This window comes from Coffea eugenioides, chromosome 4 (genome assembly GCF_003713205.1).
Source record: "Coffea eugenioides isolate CCC68of chromosome 4, Ceug_1.0, whole genome shotgun sequence".
Lineage (NCBI taxonomy): Eukaryota > Viridiplantae > Streptophyta > Magnoliopsida > Gentianales > Rubiaceae > Coffea > Coffea eugenioides.
Genome location: NC_040038.1, coordinates 5,113,705 through 5,133,278, shown reverse-complemented (window position 1 = coordinate 5,133,278; position 19,574 = coordinate 5,113,705). Strand labels below are relative to the sequence as shown.

General features: G+C 33.2%; 1 protein-coding gene across 1 annotated transcript; it reads right to left on the bottom strand.

The window, feature by feature from the left end:
* Positions 1-1,196: 1,196 nt before the first annotated feature.
* Positions 1,197-7,805, bottom strand: LOC113768044 (mitogen-activated protein kinase 9-like). The gene is made up of 11 exons (XM_027312271.1): positions 7,272-7,805; positions 5,805-6,213; positions 5,592-5,719; positions 5,428-5,487; positions 4,618-4,767; positions 4,265-4,420; positions 4,019-4,156; positions 3,845-3,921; positions 3,115-3,216; positions 2,001-2,235; positions 1,197-1,568 (listed from the first exon to the last, which is right to left on the bottom strand). The coding sequence occupies exons 1-11, from the start codon at positions 7,524-7,526 to the stop codon at positions 1,497-1,499; spliced, it is 1,782 nt and encodes a 593-aa protein (XP_027168072.1). The 5' UTR covers positions 7,527-7,805; the 3' UTR covers positions 1,197-1,496.
* Positions 7,806-19,574: the final 11,769 nt, after the last annotated feature.

Here is a 19,574-nt window from a genome sequence, read left to right as displayed (position 1 = left end):
TTATCATACTAAGATGTTTTTTTGTTCTTTGATGTTTTTTGTTTCCTTTATTTTTCTCCTTTTCTTTGCTTCTTTTCTTATTCTTTCAAAGTACATTGTTCAATATATCTAGGTTTCTTTGTAGGAGAATTTTGTGAGTTCTGTTATGTTTCTAGGACATTCACAAGGAGGTATGACAGACTGATTTGGGTGGAATGGAATAGGAAGTTCTTGTAAAATTACGCCACTTGGTGATCATTTCCTGTAGCATTGATGGGGTGAGTTTTTGCACAAAGCTCAATTCCTTCATTAAAGTATCACATTGGATGAGGCATCTTAATTGTTTCTAAAAAATAAAAGCAAGACAGGACATCATATTTACCAATGACCTTCCAATTTCAAAAGGTGTCGGCATCTCATATCCTCAAATAATGACCAAGAATTTTTCAATGGCATAAACTAAGTACATCTAAGAAAGAGTACGTTTATTCTAATTCTTTATAGTTAAAAGTTGTGTCAGTTATTCTTGTTTTGCTCTTGCACTTCAAACTCATGCTAAGTTCCTTTTGAAGTTTAATTTAAGGGAAGGAAAAAAGAAAATGGAAAAACCAATAGAAAAGGAGCGTACTTTTTTTTTTTAACTAATCAACTGCTAACTATCTTTTTCAAGAACAAATCTTTATTGGTGTTTATTGGGGAAAAACATAAAAACAATACTTGTTGAATAGTTACAACATAACTATTTTAATTAGACACAGTCATATTTGAGTTTCTAACATGCAAAAAAAAAAAGATACTTTGTCGGACTATTAAAACGAGTGAAACCGTAAAATTATAGAAACTCCCTATTTTTTTTTGTACGAAGAAACTCCGAGTCTCATCCCTTGCCGTGCAAAGCTCTCCATTGATTTGCTATTTTCAGAGGAATCTACTTATTTTTTGCCAAACATTCTACTATATTTTTGAGACCAACAATACAATCCGAGTTATTTGCAAAAACAAACCTACAAGCTACAAGAAAATAAGCAAAGGTTTTTGTATTGCAATCTAAGATAGAGTCTTGCAAAACTTCTTGTATGGAATCTTTTCACAAGAATGAGCTGGCTTGACTGGACGTTGGTTACACATTAGGCAGAGAGACCATAAGAGAATTAATCAAAGGATTACTGTTGCACATCAAGACCACCAATTTGGCAGAATAAACTAGGGACATCAAGTAAAAGCAGAACGCTATATTTTCCTTTCCTTGAGAAAGTTTGCATTCAACAATATATGAACAAGACCGAGATGCATCTGCATCTCCAGTAAGTAGAAGTAGGAATGTTGACAAACATTTTCTCTTCCTAATACTGACAATAACATCTGTTAGCCTCTACCTCAATAAAACAGTAGATCTTCAACAACGGTTAATGTGAAACTCTGTTGATCCACGCAGTTTGTGGGGGAGGGGGGGTGTGTGTAAAATGGCAGAATATATCTAGAATCATCTAATTTCACATAATTGTGGGACTTGTACATCAGGCACGAAGAGCAGCAACTTTTTCAGATAATTCTTCAACCTCTTCATTTTGCTCAGCAATTGCCTCTCCCTGAATAAAATCATGTACACGATAAGATATGTTGACATCAGTAGGTGGTAAATACAGCAATTCAGCAGATGCATGTTTTATATTTGGGGTACTTTCATAAATCAAGAAGCATTAATGCATCAAATATAATACTTGAAAACAGCATAATTGCTCTAGAAAGCACCATCTATCCTCAAGATCTGCAGTATACAAGTGAGAAACTATTTGGTATGCTAAAGATTCTTACATTTTTGGCCACTTTTCTATCCCCAGTACTGTTAAAATTGCAATGACTTAAAATACATTTCAATTAACTTGAAACGTTTATGTTTTGGAAAGAGAAGCTTGTTATAAATCTCCCTTACCAATAAAATCCTCCGAAGATGATAAGAGAGTGAATTAGAAAACTACTGTTTATCAGAAAAGAGATTAGAAACAAGAATTCAAATTTACCTCTATATCTTTTTTCCCTTTAACTCCTATACATTTAGACGCACTGATGCTAGCACTCTTTAACAAGCTTCGACCAACAGTATTTGACCCATTTTGCACATTTCCGTTTGGATTTACCGAGCCTTCAGACTGCCTTGGAGGACTCTGAAGTGTCGTAGCAACAGAAGCTGCTGATCTCTTTTCCAAATCATCATTCTCCTTATTTGTGTCATCTTTGGCCACGGGGACCCGCTCTCTGACACGAAGAAATAGCATAATGTAAGACAAAATACAGGTATTCATAATTAAGAATTCAGGTATTCATGATTGAGACAAAATACTTTCAAATGCCCATCCAATACAGGTATTCATGATTAAGAATTCCTCCACCCCCTTAATCTTGTAGGACTTTCTATATTAGACATGTGCCTTAAACAATATCAGTCTTGAAAAACTCATTTGCTATTTTGCTTTTCAGTTTTACCTTCACCAAATATTTAAAAGAGCATGCACCCACTAACTGAAGATATCTTTAGATCATCAACTTTAATGAACTACTGCTGTTATACAAACTTTTGAATCCAACATGAGCAAGGTTCATATGTACACATTCAGACAAAAAACTTTTTGCAGTAGCAGTAATGCATTAGAACATTGTCGATTTAAATTTGATTGAAAAACTATTTCAGTTTAATAGCAATTATCAAGTATGTAGTCATCAAACAATTATTTATTTATTCCACCAGTCCAAGTGGTCTAAAGCAGAAGCATTTGAGAAAAAATGATAAGAAATGATACCTCTAGCATTTGACAAAGATATTTAAGAACCAAGGATGGTTACTATTTTCATCTAAAATTTCTGTTAAGCAGGAAGACACATGAAGCAGGAAATATATAAAATCAGCAAAGCGAACACATGTTGGTTTTAATCACCATATCAAGATTAATAATGGCGTTAACACTCAGACATTACAGCATGTGCAAACTTATTTGCCCAAGATATTCAACATATAGAAACAACAGCAAAAGTGACTAAAGGATAAATGGAAAAAATAATGTCTAGACTGCTCTAAACATAATTTATCAGCACAGCCTATTGTGCAGCTACTAGCCAACAAATCTATCTACCGCATACCTGGGTAAAGAAGCATGTTGCCTTTGCAGTGGAGTACTTCTTTCACCTTTACCATAATGTTCTTCTAGATGGGCAAACTGTCTCTTGAATCGATCAACACCGCTAAATTAACAGTGAATGAGAGGATATATGAGAACTCATGAATATCAAAAGAAAGTATATCGAGCTGAGTACATAGTAACAATTTATATTTCAACATAATTGAGAGAAAAAGGTCTTTGCAATAGTTTTGTAGAGTGCATTTGTACACTGTATATGCAGAGGGTCAGCACTAATAAGATCTCAACAAACTAAGCAACTATTCAAACAGACACGATAGTAACAAAACTTCGCATGAGGATTTAATTAACTGAAATTACATATCAAGAACTTCAATTTACTTCAAAAGTGCGTCAACAAATTACAGATTGATCAAAACTACATATATTCCTATGACAATTCACCATGTCACAGGCTTACCACATTAAGAAAGTTAAAAAAAAATGACACGTGTGCTAATTTATAGGCTAAATGTGACAGAAATTGTGACTATGCTTTGTTTTTTACTGCAGAAATAATACTTCAAAAGCAAGGGAAAAAGGTTCAATGACTTCAATGGGAGTGAAAGGATGTTTTTGGTTTTCCTGGTTCCATTTCCAGGGAAATTAGAAGGAAATAAGTCTCAAATGTAACCATGCATAGACAGCAAAAAGAGGGCAAAATACCGAATATAATTAGAAAAGGCTCTAACCTTGGATACATGAAGCCGCTAGTTTGCTCTCCACCTCGAAGATACTCTTGAAGCATTTGTGGGTGGTACTCTAATATCTGTTCGCTCAAGACAACAACGAGAAAGATGGTTATAGTTGGCATATGTTGTAAAATACATCACAAATGCAAATGGTATTGTGCTGAAAAGACCCACCTCTCTGTAGATTAGCTCCCTAACATCATCTTTTGCCAGCTTTCTCCTCTCAAACTCAAATTCAAGCTTAGATATGGGTTGAGTGGATGGTTCACGGTCCACATTTGCTAAACCATGGAAGTATGGATCAGCCAATGCCTGTACTAGTAAAGCATCGAAAGCTTAATAGTTTGTACTTAATGTTCTTCTCATGACACCTTAAAAATGATACTTTAATTACAAAGGATTTTTTGTTATAAGCATCACCTCTTCAGCTGTTGGTCTATCTTTAGGGTCAAATGCAAGCAACCGTTCTAATAGGTGAAGAGCCAACGGATCTGCATGGGGAAATTTGTGTGTAAACGGAACTGGCTGTTTTCTGCGCATGCTACTGAGATATCTTCTTGCCTTTTCATTTCTAATCTGTCATTCCATGAGAGCACAATATCAGATGGGGAAAAAAGTCCACACATTTATAAAACATGACATAAGTTTAGCAAGTAAAGAATGATTGCAAAATAAAAAAGAAAAGTGTGAAAATTACATCAGATCAAGGCAACAATACGGGCATTCACTGTGGGATGAAAAACAGTGTGACATCTTGCAAGATAAAAACTTACCCTGGCTATTGATTCAGGTGGGGGAGTGCCGAGCAGATCCGTCATTAGGTCTAATTGATGTACCACATTTTTCCCAGGAAATAGTGGCTTCCCACTAAGCATCTCAGCAAATATGCATCCGATGCTCCAAATATCAATTGCAGGAGTATACTGCAAACAGTAAACTGTTAGCCATAGAACATAGCAGGTTGGAAACTTATGTGATGAAAACTAAAGCCAACTTTTCCAAGCACCTAAGGCTAAGACACCTTAACATTCTTTACAGTTTCATGTTCAAACAAGCTTCCAGAATATCTCAACTCCTATGCATCTCATGGATCAATCTAACCCAACTTTAAATATCTTGCCTTAAAACCAACTGATTAAGGTCTTCAATTATCGTACCGAATGAGCAAAAGGTAAGTCAACTCACATCCTTGAATGTCTCAACTAAAACAATAAACATTCATCAAATTCTTCAGACATATTACAGGTTGACAAATAAATCAACCCATCATGAAAATTTATCATTGACTGCCCACCATATAAATAGGAAAGCTCGATTCAATGAGTATCTGAATGCCATTCTTATCATCTCATTGAACAATTATGTAACATGTGAAAGATCCAAAAGCAAGTACTTTCCTTTCCAAGTAGAAGAACATAATGTGCAGAATTGTGTGCAGAAGATGAACCAGCAAAGGGAGGGGAAAGATAGAGAGGAAGAAACCCTATGACCAGCGTGAATAAATGTATCAACATGAGCATGTCAAACTAGTTAGAATAACGATTATCGGCTAAGGAACGAGACATCAACTACTACAGGCTTACTTTTGAAAAGAAGGAACCACATAATTCAGGAGCTCGATACCATCGAGTTGCAACGTAATCCTTCACAAGATAAAATTAAGAAAAGATTATTAGAAATAATTGATATGTCAAAGAACAGCCTCGGACAGGAGCAGAAACAAATTCAAAGGTTGTATCAGACATACAGTCCAGAAAATAGCAGATGGAGCATCATTGAATGATACGCGGGCAAGACCAAAATCACAAATCTTCAACTTACAGTCAGCATTAGCAAGAATATTCTTTGGCTTTAAATCTCGGTGAAAGACATTAGCTGCAAGAAATATGAAACTGTTTGTATAAAGCTGAAGAACACTTGAACTAAATACAAAGGGGAAAAGTCATTGCATGCAACTAACCGGTGTGGATGTATTTTAGGCCACGAAGAAGCTGGTACAAGAAAAATTGATAATGCTCAGGAGTAAGATCATCATTTGCCTTGATTACTTGATGAAGGTCAGATTCCATCAATTCAAAAACAACATAAATATCTTGAAACTCTCTACGAGATGGAGGCAGCATAATGTGCTTTATTTCTACAATGTCTGGGTGGCGCAACAAGCGAAGGAGCTTTATTTCTCTTAGAATCCTAGTGGCATCAGAGACATGCTCAAAGACATCATTAATCTTCTTGATTGCAACTCTTTCACCAGTGTGGGTATCAATTGCAGAGCCCACAACACCATAACTACCTTTTCCTATTACTTCTTGAACTTCGTATCTGCTTGCTTCTCCATATTCTGTGAAGAATTCCGTTTCCAGATTATTCTGAAAGACAAAAGTCACGTCAGAAGCCAGTGAATATGTCGTCACAGAAGAGACTACTGTTGCAAGACATAATTCGACAAAGCAATCAAATATGGGACATAGCAATGGACATGGCACATGCAAATTCCTACTTGTTGTAGGTAGGTGTCACCATTTCAGAAATGAAAAGGAACAGACCCATAAAACTGATAGTTCCTGATTAATAATATAAGTTCCATGCTGAAAGCAAAAGATTTATCTTTTCCTGCAGATACTGCTTCCCAACTAAGGATTGCCACCCATTTCCACATCCTACCCTATTCAAAATTTTAAAAATTGTATTTTGGCTATGCAGCAATGATAACAGCAAGCCCCTGTTCGATTATCGCCAACTAAACACCAACCTAGCTCAAAGTTCTAAACTTCTTATTTGCAATACTGCAAGGCATGTAACAAATAGCAGAATGGATAACTTTAAACAAACTTTATTGCAGGAAAAACATGCATTTGAAAATGTAATCAAGCTTTGGCATGTTCCAACAATGCGTGGAGTCAAATAGTTCTGTCAAAGAACGGAAGGAATCTCCGGGCAGCATCAAGCTTGAAACTTGGAGTGCAGATATTCCACAAAAATCCAATCTTGAACCTTCAAAAGAGAGGTAAACTCTCGAAGGGTAAAAAAAAAAGGCATGCATACCCCAAATAGTGTAGAAACAAGCATTAATCTTGAAATAAAGCTTCCAGCGAATGCTGGTGCATTTAAGGCCTCTAACAAGCTAGATCATAAGAAAATGCTGCTACGCGTTCTAAAACCACAAACATGATTTCGGCTTATTAAAATCCAGCTTGATTGCTTTAAAAAACCAAACAATAACAAAGCATAAATGCAGACAGATAAAGCTCACTTCCAAAAAGAATATATTAACCATCCATATCCGATTATAGACAATATACCCAAAAAGCAACAAGTATTCAACTTTTAATCAGACCCCACGTATTCTTTAAATCCAGAATCAACAAACAGATCTACAAAAACCCAAAACGAATAAGAGATTAGGAAAAGATAAAAAAGGAGGGACCTTTTTTTGGTGATCCATTGAGGAAGAGGAAGAGGAGACAGCAAAATTAATCCGCTTAGGGACCTTAATAAGCTTAAGCCCAGATAAATCAAAATCTTCTTCAATCCTAAGCTTCTGTTCTCTTTCTTTTTTATTTTGTTCAAAAGGGGTCAAATGATTCTCATGGGTATTACTACTAGTGGAGGTTACTGATAGAGAAGGTCCTCTTCGTTGAAACAACCTTCTAACCCCATCCACAAACGTTCCTCCCCCCATATAACTCAACTTACACCCCTTTTTTTCGTTTCTCTGTCCCCCTAAACTCTCGATGCTATTCTTGATTCTTACCAATCGATCTCAGCATTTCATGCTCTCTCTCCTACAATACCACCAACAAAGCAGTAATTATATCCCCCTAATACACTTGATAAAAATAATGTGTTGTTTAAAATAATGTGTTGTTTCTGTCAATGGGATGTTTCTTCACGCTGTGAAATTGGTGTGGACTGCTCAGAGGGACGATTGGGCAGATGGGTTCTTATGTAGAGATTCTACGATGTAGGAAAATAAATAGGAAAATTGGAGCCGCGTCTATTAATGGCGCGTGTTCACTGCTTTTGTCAAGGATGTTTCGTTTTGAATTAAATGTTTTCTTTTGGGCGCTGCCAATTGCTAACCAGTAAAGTAAATGCCACAATTGCCATGTCCGGTCTGTACTCTAGCTGTTGACTTCTTTGTTTCGGGTTGTACATGGGCTGTTGTTGCACATATCAGAGCATCGCCTGAATTAGAGAATTAACAGAAAAAGAATCTTTGTTTGTTTTTACTACCATTTTCTGTTTGATTGATGGAGATTTGGTTAGGCATTTTGTTACATGAGCGGTGACGTATGCTGAATTTTGCTGGGCTACAGCTGATTGAGTTTGCGTTCAGATTTCTGCGGATAAATTTCTATAAAATAGCACTAGGTCGGAAAAAAATTATAAAAGTTGGGTGCTTTATGGAGTTTTTCTCCACTTAAGGTCGACGTATTTATCAAATGCCGCAGTCCAACAAAATTTTTTTATTTTTCTAATGTGTCAGATGCAATATTTTTTTTACCTATTTACCTATAACAAAAAAATTTTACGTAGTCAGTTGCCACATATGGGAAATTTTTTTTTTAAATGTCACGGACAGAAAACAAAAAAATTTTAAATAGTCAAACACCGGCTCACCGCATCTACCAAATGCAGTGATTAACACTTTTTTTTCGAATGTGCTATCCTAGCCATTGATCACTGGGTGATCAATGGTTAGGACCTCTTCGATGTTGCTGATCAACGATTTTCAATACTCACGAGGTGTCGGTGATCAACGGTTTTTTCTTATTTTTTTATTTTTTTCTACCATTCATCAACATCTTTCTCTCTCTTCTTCTTCCTCTTTTTTTCAAACAGCATCTCGTGATTATTGAAAAGTTCATAGCCGAGTGATCAACGGCTTGGATAGTAGATTTTAAAAAAAAAAGGCAAAAAAGTGTCGATCACTGCATGACACATTTAATACGATGATTGACTACTTTAAAAAAATTATGTATGTATATGTTTATATATATAAATATATATGTGTGTGTGTGTGTATGTACGTATGTATACATATGCATATTTAACAAATGTGGCGATCCAACAAATTTTTTATTTTTTTAATGTGTCAAATGTAATATTTTTTAAACTATAACCAAAAAAATTTAAGTAATCAATTGCCGCATGTGTGAAATTTTTTTAAAATGTCACTGGCACAAACCAAAAAAATATTTAAATTGTCTATCGCCAACTCACCGCATCTACCAAATGCCATAACTGATGCTTTTTTTTTTCTCCAATCTTCTACCGCAACCATTAATCACCCAGTGATCAATGGTTAGGACCTTTTCGATATTCACAAGGTATCATTAATCAACGGCTCTCTCTCTCTCTCTCTCTCTCTCAAATGGCACCTTGTGAGTATCAAAAGCACCTAGCTAAGTGATTGGCAGTTTGGATAACAGATTCTTTTGAAAAAAAAAGAGGTGTCAATCGCTGCATAACACATTTAATAAGATGACTGACAACTTAAAAAAAAAAAAATTTGTTGGTGTTGTGGCATGCAATAGTTAAAACATGTGTGAGTTTATTGCATCTAACATATTAGAAAAGAAATTAAAAAATTTTGTTGGATTGCCACATTTAAGTGGAGAAAAACTCCCAAAATGTTAAATCCATAAATTTAAATAATTTTTTCAAAGAAATCTTAATAAATAATGGATACCTTAGATGTTCCGGTTAAAAATAGCATTTTTTATTTTTAGGACAATTGAATCAAAAGATGAAAAATATGATAATATTAAATTATGGTGTTAAAAATAAAATATCACAAAAATATTTTATATATAAAAAATATTATATTTTATGATCCTATAAAGCACGTGACTTATTATTGGTCCTTAAAAAAAATTAATAGCCTTAACACTATTACATGACTTATTTTTAGTCCTTAAAAGAACTAACATCCTTAACACTGTTACACATTGGGTGATTAATGGTTGAGACCTTTTCCATACTGATGAGGTGTCACTGATCAAAGACTTTCTCTCTCTTTTATTTTTATTTTTTTTTACTGTTGATCAATGGCTCTCTCTCCTTTTTTTTTAAATGATTAGGGGGGAGTGCCCGCGCATCACGAGATGCCTGTGGGAAAGGAGGTTTGTTTGTTGAACAAACAATAGCACATTGTGAAAAGAGATAAAACTTAGTATTAAAAGATAAACGATATAATCAATCAATTCACATAGCGTTACAATAAAACTGTGTCAAATTGAAGGTCGTTGATAATGCAAAAAGGCAGAGCAACACAAAAAGCTAACCTTATTCCAGAATCTCCACCGAGAGCTCTTACTTGTTGTTGCTCCAAACCTATAAGATTATAACCAATTCAGACCAATTGGGACTAGGCAACGCAATAAGAGTCGTCAATTGTAGGTACTAAGAACACACTGACAAAATTAAGGGAGAAACTGAAAAATTAGGGGAGTGAAATCTAATCTCACACTGAACCACCAGGAGTAGCTGGGACTGAAGAGCATTCTAAGCTGATTAGTATGAAGTCATGTAGAATTATCCCAATTCTAGAATGCAAATAGGGAGAAACTGATAATCAACTGTTTAAGCATTAACATACCAACGGTTCGATAATTGAATTGAGTGTAATTAATGACGAAATAATAGGTAATTTCAGAGTTGAGTTCGAAATGGAAGAGAAAACGATGAGGCAAATCGTTGTAGACAAAGGCAAAAAGGAAAAACTTAACTCCTGAAGTTGAAAGGGGATAAACTGACCAACGTTTGTGGCTCATAAATGCAGATTATAAATGATAGAGAAATGGGTTCCTACCATTGATAGAGAAATCGTTGGCTCATTTCCTAAATTCGATTGTCATTCAAATGTTTCAGACAAAACAACATCTCAAACGGTTATCGGTGGCTGAAAAGGGGAATTATTAGTAGTTAAGAGATATTCCGGTAATTACACCAACACACAAGCATATATGGGTTGTACAAAATGTAAAAACGGTTGCACACTAATTACACATTCCATCAATACCCAGATGGCTTATCAATGACAACTTAAATGTATTAAAATGGGGTCATTTCAGTAAACATACCCAAATACATGTTTCCTTAACTTGTACCTAAAACTTTTAAACTAATACACAACATTTCACATTCCCAAAAAGCCCCCACCTATGCGGTTGAAATTCAACCTATTCTTTGACTAAAACTCAATCTTATATAGTATAAGGATACATTGTGAGTATCAAAAAACTCATAGTCAAGTGATCAATAGTTAGGATAATAGATTTGTTTTAAAAAAAATGTGTTAACTACAGCTCGACACATTTAATACAATGACTGACTACTTAAAAAAAAATTGTGTTATGGCATGCAATAGTTAAAATATAAATATAAATATATAAATACATACATACACACACACATATATATATATATAGTATTTACCAAATGCAAAGATCCAACAGATTTTTTTTAATGTGTCAGATGTAATTTTTAGACTATAACCAAAAAAATTTAAGTAATCAGTCGCCGCATATAGGAAATCTTTTTTTAAATGTCACTGGCACAAACCAAAAAAAGAGTTTAAATTATCAGTCGCCAACTCACTGTATCTACCAAATGCGATGATTGACACTTTATTTTTCCTAATCTTCTATCCCAATCATTAATCACTCGATGATCAATGTTTAGGACTTTTTCGATACTCACAAGATGTCGTTGATCAATGGCTCTCTCTCTGTTTTTCAAACAGCACACCTGTGAGTATCGAAAAGTTCCTAGAAGAGTGATTATTGACGGCTAAGATAGCAGATTCATTTTTTTTTTAAAAAAAAGGTGTCAATCGCTGCATGACGCATTTAATACGATGACTGACTACTTCAAAAAAGGAAATTTTTATTTGTGTTGTGGCATGCAATAGTTAAAACATATGTGTGTGTATTGCATCTAACACATTAGAAAAGAAATAAAATTTTTTTGTTGGGTCACCACATTTAAGTGGAGAAAAACTCCCAAAATGTTAAATTCATAAATTCAAATAAATTTTTCAAAGAAATCTTAATAAATAAAGGATACCTTAGGTGTTCCATTTAAAAATAACGTTTTTTAGGACAATTGATTCAAAAGATGAAAAATATGATAACATTAAATTATGATGTTACCAATAGAGTATCATAAAAATATTTTTATACATAAAAGATATTATATTTTATGATCCTATAATCACGTGCAAAGCACGTGACTTATTACTAGCCCTTAAAAAAACTAATAATTAACATTGTTACATGACTTATTTTTAGTCATTAAAAGAACTAACATCCTTAACACTATTACATACTGAGTGATCAATGGTTGGGACCTTTTCGATACTCACGAGGTGTCGCTGATCAAAGGTTTTCTCTCTCTTTTTTTTTTTTTTTTTTACTGTTGATCAATGGCTCTCTCTCTCCCCTTTTTTTTCAAGCGATACCTTATGAGTATCGAAAAGCTCATCTCCGAGTCATCAACAATTAGGATAGTAGATTTGTTTGAAAAAAAAAGTGTCAATTGCTGCGGGACACATTTAATATAATGACTAACTACTTAATTTTTTTTTGTGTTGTGGCATGCAATAGTTAAAATATAAATATAAATACGTACATACATACATATATATACACTAATATACCAAATGCGGAGATCCAACAAAAAATTTTTTAATGTGTTAGATGTAATTGTTTTTAACTATAACCAAAAAGATGTAAGTAATGAGTTGCCGCATATAGGAAATCTTTTCTTAAATGTCATTGGCACCTCTAACTAACCTTTCCAAATGCACCAATGATTCGTTAACACTTCTAACTAACCTTTCCAAATGCACCAATGATTCACTAACACCTATAATCTTACATGTAAGGTCTCTACTACTAATATAAAGACACTTGGTAAAATGCAAGTGGTGCATTAATAAAAATCAACTCAAGAAAAATGTTTTACTTCAAGTAAAAAGAAATAAAGTGTAATGCATGAAAATTATTGTAACACCTAGAAAAGCTAATGTAAGGACATATAAGATATGATTTAAACCCTAGAATAAGGCAATTAACCTGGGGTAATTGTGCTTTAAAAAATTGAGGGTTCTCACAGTTAGTCACCAACTCATTGCATCTACCAAATGTGATGAATGACACTTTATTTTTTCGAATCATCTATCCCAACCATTAATTACCCGATGATCAATGTTTAGGACCTTTTCGATACTCATAAGGTGTCGTTGATCAACAGCTCTCGCTCTCTCTCAAATGGCATACTTGTGAGATCAAAAAGCTCCTAGTCGAGTGATTAACGGTTAGGATAGCAGATTCATTTTTTTTTTTAAAAAAAAGATGTCAACCACTGCATGACGCATTTTTTTGTGTGTTGTGGCATGCAATAGTTGGAACATGTATGTATGTGTGTGTATGTATATATATATTGCATTTGACACATTAGAAAAGAAATAAAAAATTTTGTTGGGTCGTTGCACTTAAGTGAAGAAAAACTCCCAAAATGTTAAATCCATAAATTCAAATAAATTTTTCAAAGAAATGTTAATAAATAAAGGATAATTTCGGTGTTCCAGTTAAAAATAACATTTTTTAGGACAATTGATTCGGAAGATGAAAAATATGATAATATCAAATTATGATGTTACCAATAGAGTTTCACAAAAATATTCATACATATAAATGATATTATATTTTATGATTCTATAATCACGTGCAAAACACGTAACAAGCTTATTACTAGTCTTTAAAAAAAAAAAAAAATCTAATTACATGACTTATTTCTAGTCCTTAAAAGAACTAACATCCTTAACACTGTTAACACATGTTCATTAGTAATTATCGGCTTGAATTTCGTTTGCTCATAAAAAACTTTGACTGTTGAACCATACGAGAAATATGAACAAAATTGCAAGAGGCACAATATGGACGGGGAACCTTCTCTTTATATTGTAGGCTAGGAATGGAGATTGACGTAACATTGGAAAAAGAACTGGACATGGACACCTTGGGGAACCTGCTTCTTTCTTTACAGTTCACATCACACGATCAAATCACCAAATTGTCCGCCACATCCTGCAGTGACGATAGTGATACTTTTCTTTTTCTTCTTCTAGTTTATCCACAAGAAAAACAAATTCACCTCGCTCATCTGGGCAGGACTTCTTGCCAAAAAATGTGAACACTAACCAATGTTACAATGCCATGTTAAAGCTTCCTACTTCTAAAATCAAATTTCGGCTAGATTGTTATCATATGTTATTACGTTATTCACCAGCAACTTGGATTATTAGGGCCCATAAGATTAAAAAAAAAAGGGGTCCTTTTCCATCTTTTTGTAGTTTAATTGCTTCTGTTGTGTGGCGGTGATTAACTGGTTTGACCAAGAAAATCTACGTCGGATTAATTACAATTCTTCCCCTAATATGTATGAAATATCATAATTAAACCCCAAGACTCGTGTGTGTGTGTACGCGCATCGCTTGTGCGCGTACATAATTCTAGAATACGACTGACAATTGGTTGTGTCAGCCGTGAATAGTGGTTGAGCCACACAAGTGTGTTGATTTTTTTTATGTGGACTGGAGGCAATCTAGTACTGGACTAGCCCAAGCAGAAAGTCAATTTGGTTCTGTTGCCAGTATGGGCTCGCAGTTAATTGTCCCGTTGAGTAGTGATTGTTTATTAGGACTTTATCGTTTATTGCGTCTTCAGTAGTATGTTGCGGAGTCTACTTATAATAGCATTCACAAGGCACCTTGGTCAAAGTCTACGACGGATTAAGTAGTTGTTTGTTTTGCATTGACGTTGAGATCTCTGCAATTTCTTATTGAGAGCAATGGCCCATAAGCACACCATTTGTACGCAAAAAATAATAGAATTTTTTTTTTTTAAAAAAAACCAAAGAAAGAAAAGAAAAATGAAAACCAAATGCCTAATACAAGTAACAATTAATCAGTCTTCTAATCTAGAGTTCTATTCCTTTCAATTATTTTCATAAGAAAATGTTATTTGCACTTTATTTTTTTTATTATTTGTACTGCTACTATCATTCTAATCATATAGTTCTTGTTTATTAAATTATATGATAAAACAAATGATAGGAGTGCAAATACTGAAAAATCCTATGCAAATAACATTTCCCTTTTTCATATATTCTAGTGTTATGTTTTTTTTTTTTTTTTTAAACATGATTCCAATTAGCATCTTAGCCCTACATATTTAGTTTAAAATTTCTGTGATTGGTTTGTAGCAGGCTGCGGGAAGGTTTGTAACTCCATGGGGAAGCATTTAGAAAATGCTATCCAATCGAGGTTATTTTGTTTTCTTAACACTCCACCATTTTGTTGAGTTAAAATTTCTGTGATTGGTTTTTTTTTTTTTTTTTTTTTTTGCATATTGTAGCTTACAACTTTACATCTGCGCTTTGGTAGGCACGAAATAGATAGGAAAAATAATTGAGTAGTGGTCTTCTCTCAAATATGATATACTGTCCTTTTACCGTCTTCTTGTCATCTCGAGTGTAAGTATTAGAATAGCTTGCAAAATGCAAAACCATTTATTTAACGGGCGGCATGGACAGACTAATGGCTGTCATTTGTCTTTCTAATATTATGATCACCTTGAATACCCATATACTTTTATTCATGGATTCATTTAAAAACACATATCTTAAGGGTTCGTTTGGTCCAGTGTGAATGGTTTTCTATAGGAAAATCTTTTCTAGGAAATTATTTTCTGGGAAATTATTTGCTCTGGTCCTATTTTTCTGGTGTTTTCATGACATCTTTCTAAATGGAACCAAAATCATAATGATCTAAAACAACGATATCACACCAGTTTGGTCAATAACATGAGTTCAGAATGAGATGGAACGGAATCTTGCCACTTGAAGCCCGACTCTCATTTGATATAAAATTCAGTTCATGCAAGAAAAAACTTGAAAAAGGAACCGAATTCCAACTCATTACTCTGTAATTGAAAGTGAAAATGAGTTGGAGTGTGTATCTGAAAAGATTGCCGAAGACCAGCAAGACGGTCGGCATCATGTTGCAGCGATTTCTCCTATAGTATTTTGTTTTCTAATGATCATCAGCATTGACAAGTAGTTTATGCTCTCTTCCTTTGCCATGAAGATAGTGAAGAATTAGTCAGAATTCTTGAGCCATGTTAAAGGAAGAGCGATAGACGCGTGTTGAAAGGAAATTAACTTCTATAACTCCTCCGGTAAGTTGTTTTCAACCCGCTACCCTAAAACATTTTGGGTGGAAAAACCTCTTCCATCATCTTAAGGCAACCAAACAACCGAAATTAGGGAAAATATTTTCCATTGAAACAAACAGACCCTCATTGTATCAAATAGTATCTAACGCATAGGCTGTTGCTTTTTGTTCATTTATAGGTGAAGCTTAAGGTGTTATATATCATACTGCCTGTATAATTTGCATGGCATAGTTACTAGTGGATCTCTTGACACCTGTGTTATTATATACGAAAAATAAAGAAGCTAGCAACGGGCAGAGTAAACCATAAAGGGCTTATTTTGATAATGTACACGGATTGGCTTTCACTGATGCATACAGTATTCAGCTCTGGAAAGATTCATGTGTTCGGTTTTGGAGGATAATTCCACCATAATTGATGCTTGCAACTCTGATGTAAAAGAAAGTTGAAACTGGGAAAAACCAACTGCAGGTTAATGGTTTTTATAGCACACTATTTCCAGTTATATATTTCATGCTCTGCTAATTAACTACCTGAATAGTGATACAATTTGCTGGAGGTCCTCCTACCAAGTTTGCTGCTGAAGATGGTGGTGTTCCTTTCAGAGTACGTGGGAAGAGTTTGGACACAAATTAAGAATATTGCAGAGATGGTGGAGGCTCTTTTTTTTTTTTTTTTTTTTTAAGATGGTAGAGCTTGTGGAATGGAACGAAGCCAGTTGCATGATGCCTTGGAGGACATGGCTTCAAATGTAGAATAGTTTGATGATGGAATTTGTATTTCCACATTTGCTTTTGGGTTTCTCTCTCCAAATTTCTAGGTTTTCTAAGTTGACATGGAGATTCACCAAGTAGATACAAAATGTTATGTTCAGAACACAGAACTTTTAGATGTAAAGCTAATTTAATTCACGTTCATGCATGCTAAATCCACACCTCATGTACTCATTGGACAACAATACCCTCATCTATTAAGTTTATTTGATTCTTCTTATACTTCCAAGTTACATATGTTAACAAAGCAAATAAAAGGGTAAAAAATGTTATCATTTAGAAGAGAATATTGTCAAACATTTTTACAAGTGCTTAAGAACATTAATTTTTAATCTTAAAGTTTAATTTAATAGTCAAGATTTTTCAATTACAAATAAGCATTCAAATAACAATGTCTACATATTTCAAGTTTTTAAAATTAAAATCTCAAAAGTTTTCAAGATGGAACATGCAATCTTAATAACTTTTTCATGCATATATCTCTCATTTGATTATGTGTAAATTACTATAAAAAATGGTTGAACAAAATAAAGGTGGTGGGCTCATAAAAGGAAAGAAAAAATAATTTTAAAGCAATTTCAAAGAAACATAAATATTTAACATAAAAACTAGGATATATAATTTTTTTCTTTAAAAAAGATATTATTGTTCCTATCTTCATTATGTAGAAAGATAATTTACATTCTAGAAAAATTTTTGGTTTAATTTATAAAAACTAAGGGCACTAATGTCTAATAAATGTATAAGATATGGATTTAGTATGGAGGAGTGTGGATTTAACCCATCCTTATAAATTATTTTATCAAAATTTTGCATTTCCATGTAGTTTTCTTGCATTTCACCAAAATTTTGCACAGTTATTGCACTAATATTGCACCAACCTAAAAAATTGTCATTTAAGTGAGCACAGAAAATAATGTGGAGTAAGTAATGGATTTTTCATTTTCATAGCATGTGTAGAACGATAGTGTCATAAGAAAAGTGTTTTGTTGCATATGATATTAACCATCATAACAGTGTTAATATTTTATATAAGATTATAACCAATCCGCAATAATAGGCTCAGCATAAACAACTTATAATTCAACAATTCCTACCATCGTAACTAATTCATCAAGATAATTAGTTGCAAATACGAACTGAATACTTCGTTGTATTTTCTTTTAATGCTTTAGCAAAAATGGCTATAATTTTGAGCATTCCTTTACTAACACTTAAAACAATTACTTTTATTTGACAAGTCTAATGCAAATTTATCGCTACTTCACATGGCTCAACATATAAAATTAAACCCTATTTTTTATATTTCTTTTTCTTAGAGAAAAATTACTACTCAAATGTAAAAGTGTAGTTTCATATTATTAAAATCATGCCATTCTAATATATCAAATTAGCCATTATAACCAAAGCATAAATAGCTACTCAACTAATAATTGATGTTAATCATTAACTTGGTTGGTACGATGTTTGTGGGTGGTTATAGGTGAAAAAGGGTAGTTATGGGTGAAAATTAGTTATAGTTACATTGGTTAGCGATATGTGCAACATGTAATTAGATGCTAAAGGTATAATTAAGTGATTGCGAGGATACAGTTGAAAATCTAAAACGTGATAAGAAAAATTTACGCCAAACCAAATGCTCTCCCTTTGTATATAGTATATAATATAGATAATTACGTGATTGTGAGAATAGAGTTGGAAATCTAAGAAGTGACAAAGAAAAAAAAAAGTTTACACCAAACTCTATGTTCTTCCTTTATATATAGTATAAATAGATATGTTATAGATAACGCAACACATTTTTGTATGTATATATTTGTGTAAATATATCCACGTGGGATTACATATTTTTAAGACAATTTTAAACTCATAAACAATATTTTAATTATATCATAATAAAGCATTTTCTCAAGGATTGCACGAGTACATATTATTACTAGTAGTAGAAAATATATGAGGTATACAATACAATTGACAAAAACATTAAACATGTATGCATATGATTACATAGTCTTTGGAAAAAAAATTAACTTATTAACAAGAGTTTAGTAGTAAAGTATTTGTTCATAGATTGCATGGGTATATAATATCACGTGTCAATTCTGTGGAACCACTCAAAGTACTTTTAGAATACATGTGTCGATTTGTATTGATCTTAAGAAATTCTGAAGTGAAATAAATATGGTTGATGCATTTTATAATTAACATAATGAAAACCACCGCCATAAATTAAGAAAAAAAAAACAAGATATAACTTATTTCCCATACAAGCAGCGTAATATTTCATCATCAACGAAATTTGTTTCCATTATAAAAATATTATCAATTTCCTTTTGTTTTCGCTAGAAATAGCATATGAAATCCACTAAAGAGATTGAAATTTCATATACTAACAAACAAAAGTTTAGTCAAATTTATTTGATGAAAATTTCATGCACATTAACCAAGCCTTATATTGATAAAGTTTTTCTAACAAGTGCTAGAAAGCACTTTAATTGTTTCCAAAAGTGAAGTTGAATATGATAAATTTTAAAATGTAATCGGAATGACTACTTTCAACATGTGCATGGACATGATAATTAGATATCAATTGGATGCATTATCAACTGTCAAGTTGACATTGGATGTAGATTATAAAAAACTATCTTAATAATTGCTGGTATGGATGTGATTATAACGGTTTTTGTGAATGTGTGCAGGGATATAATTACA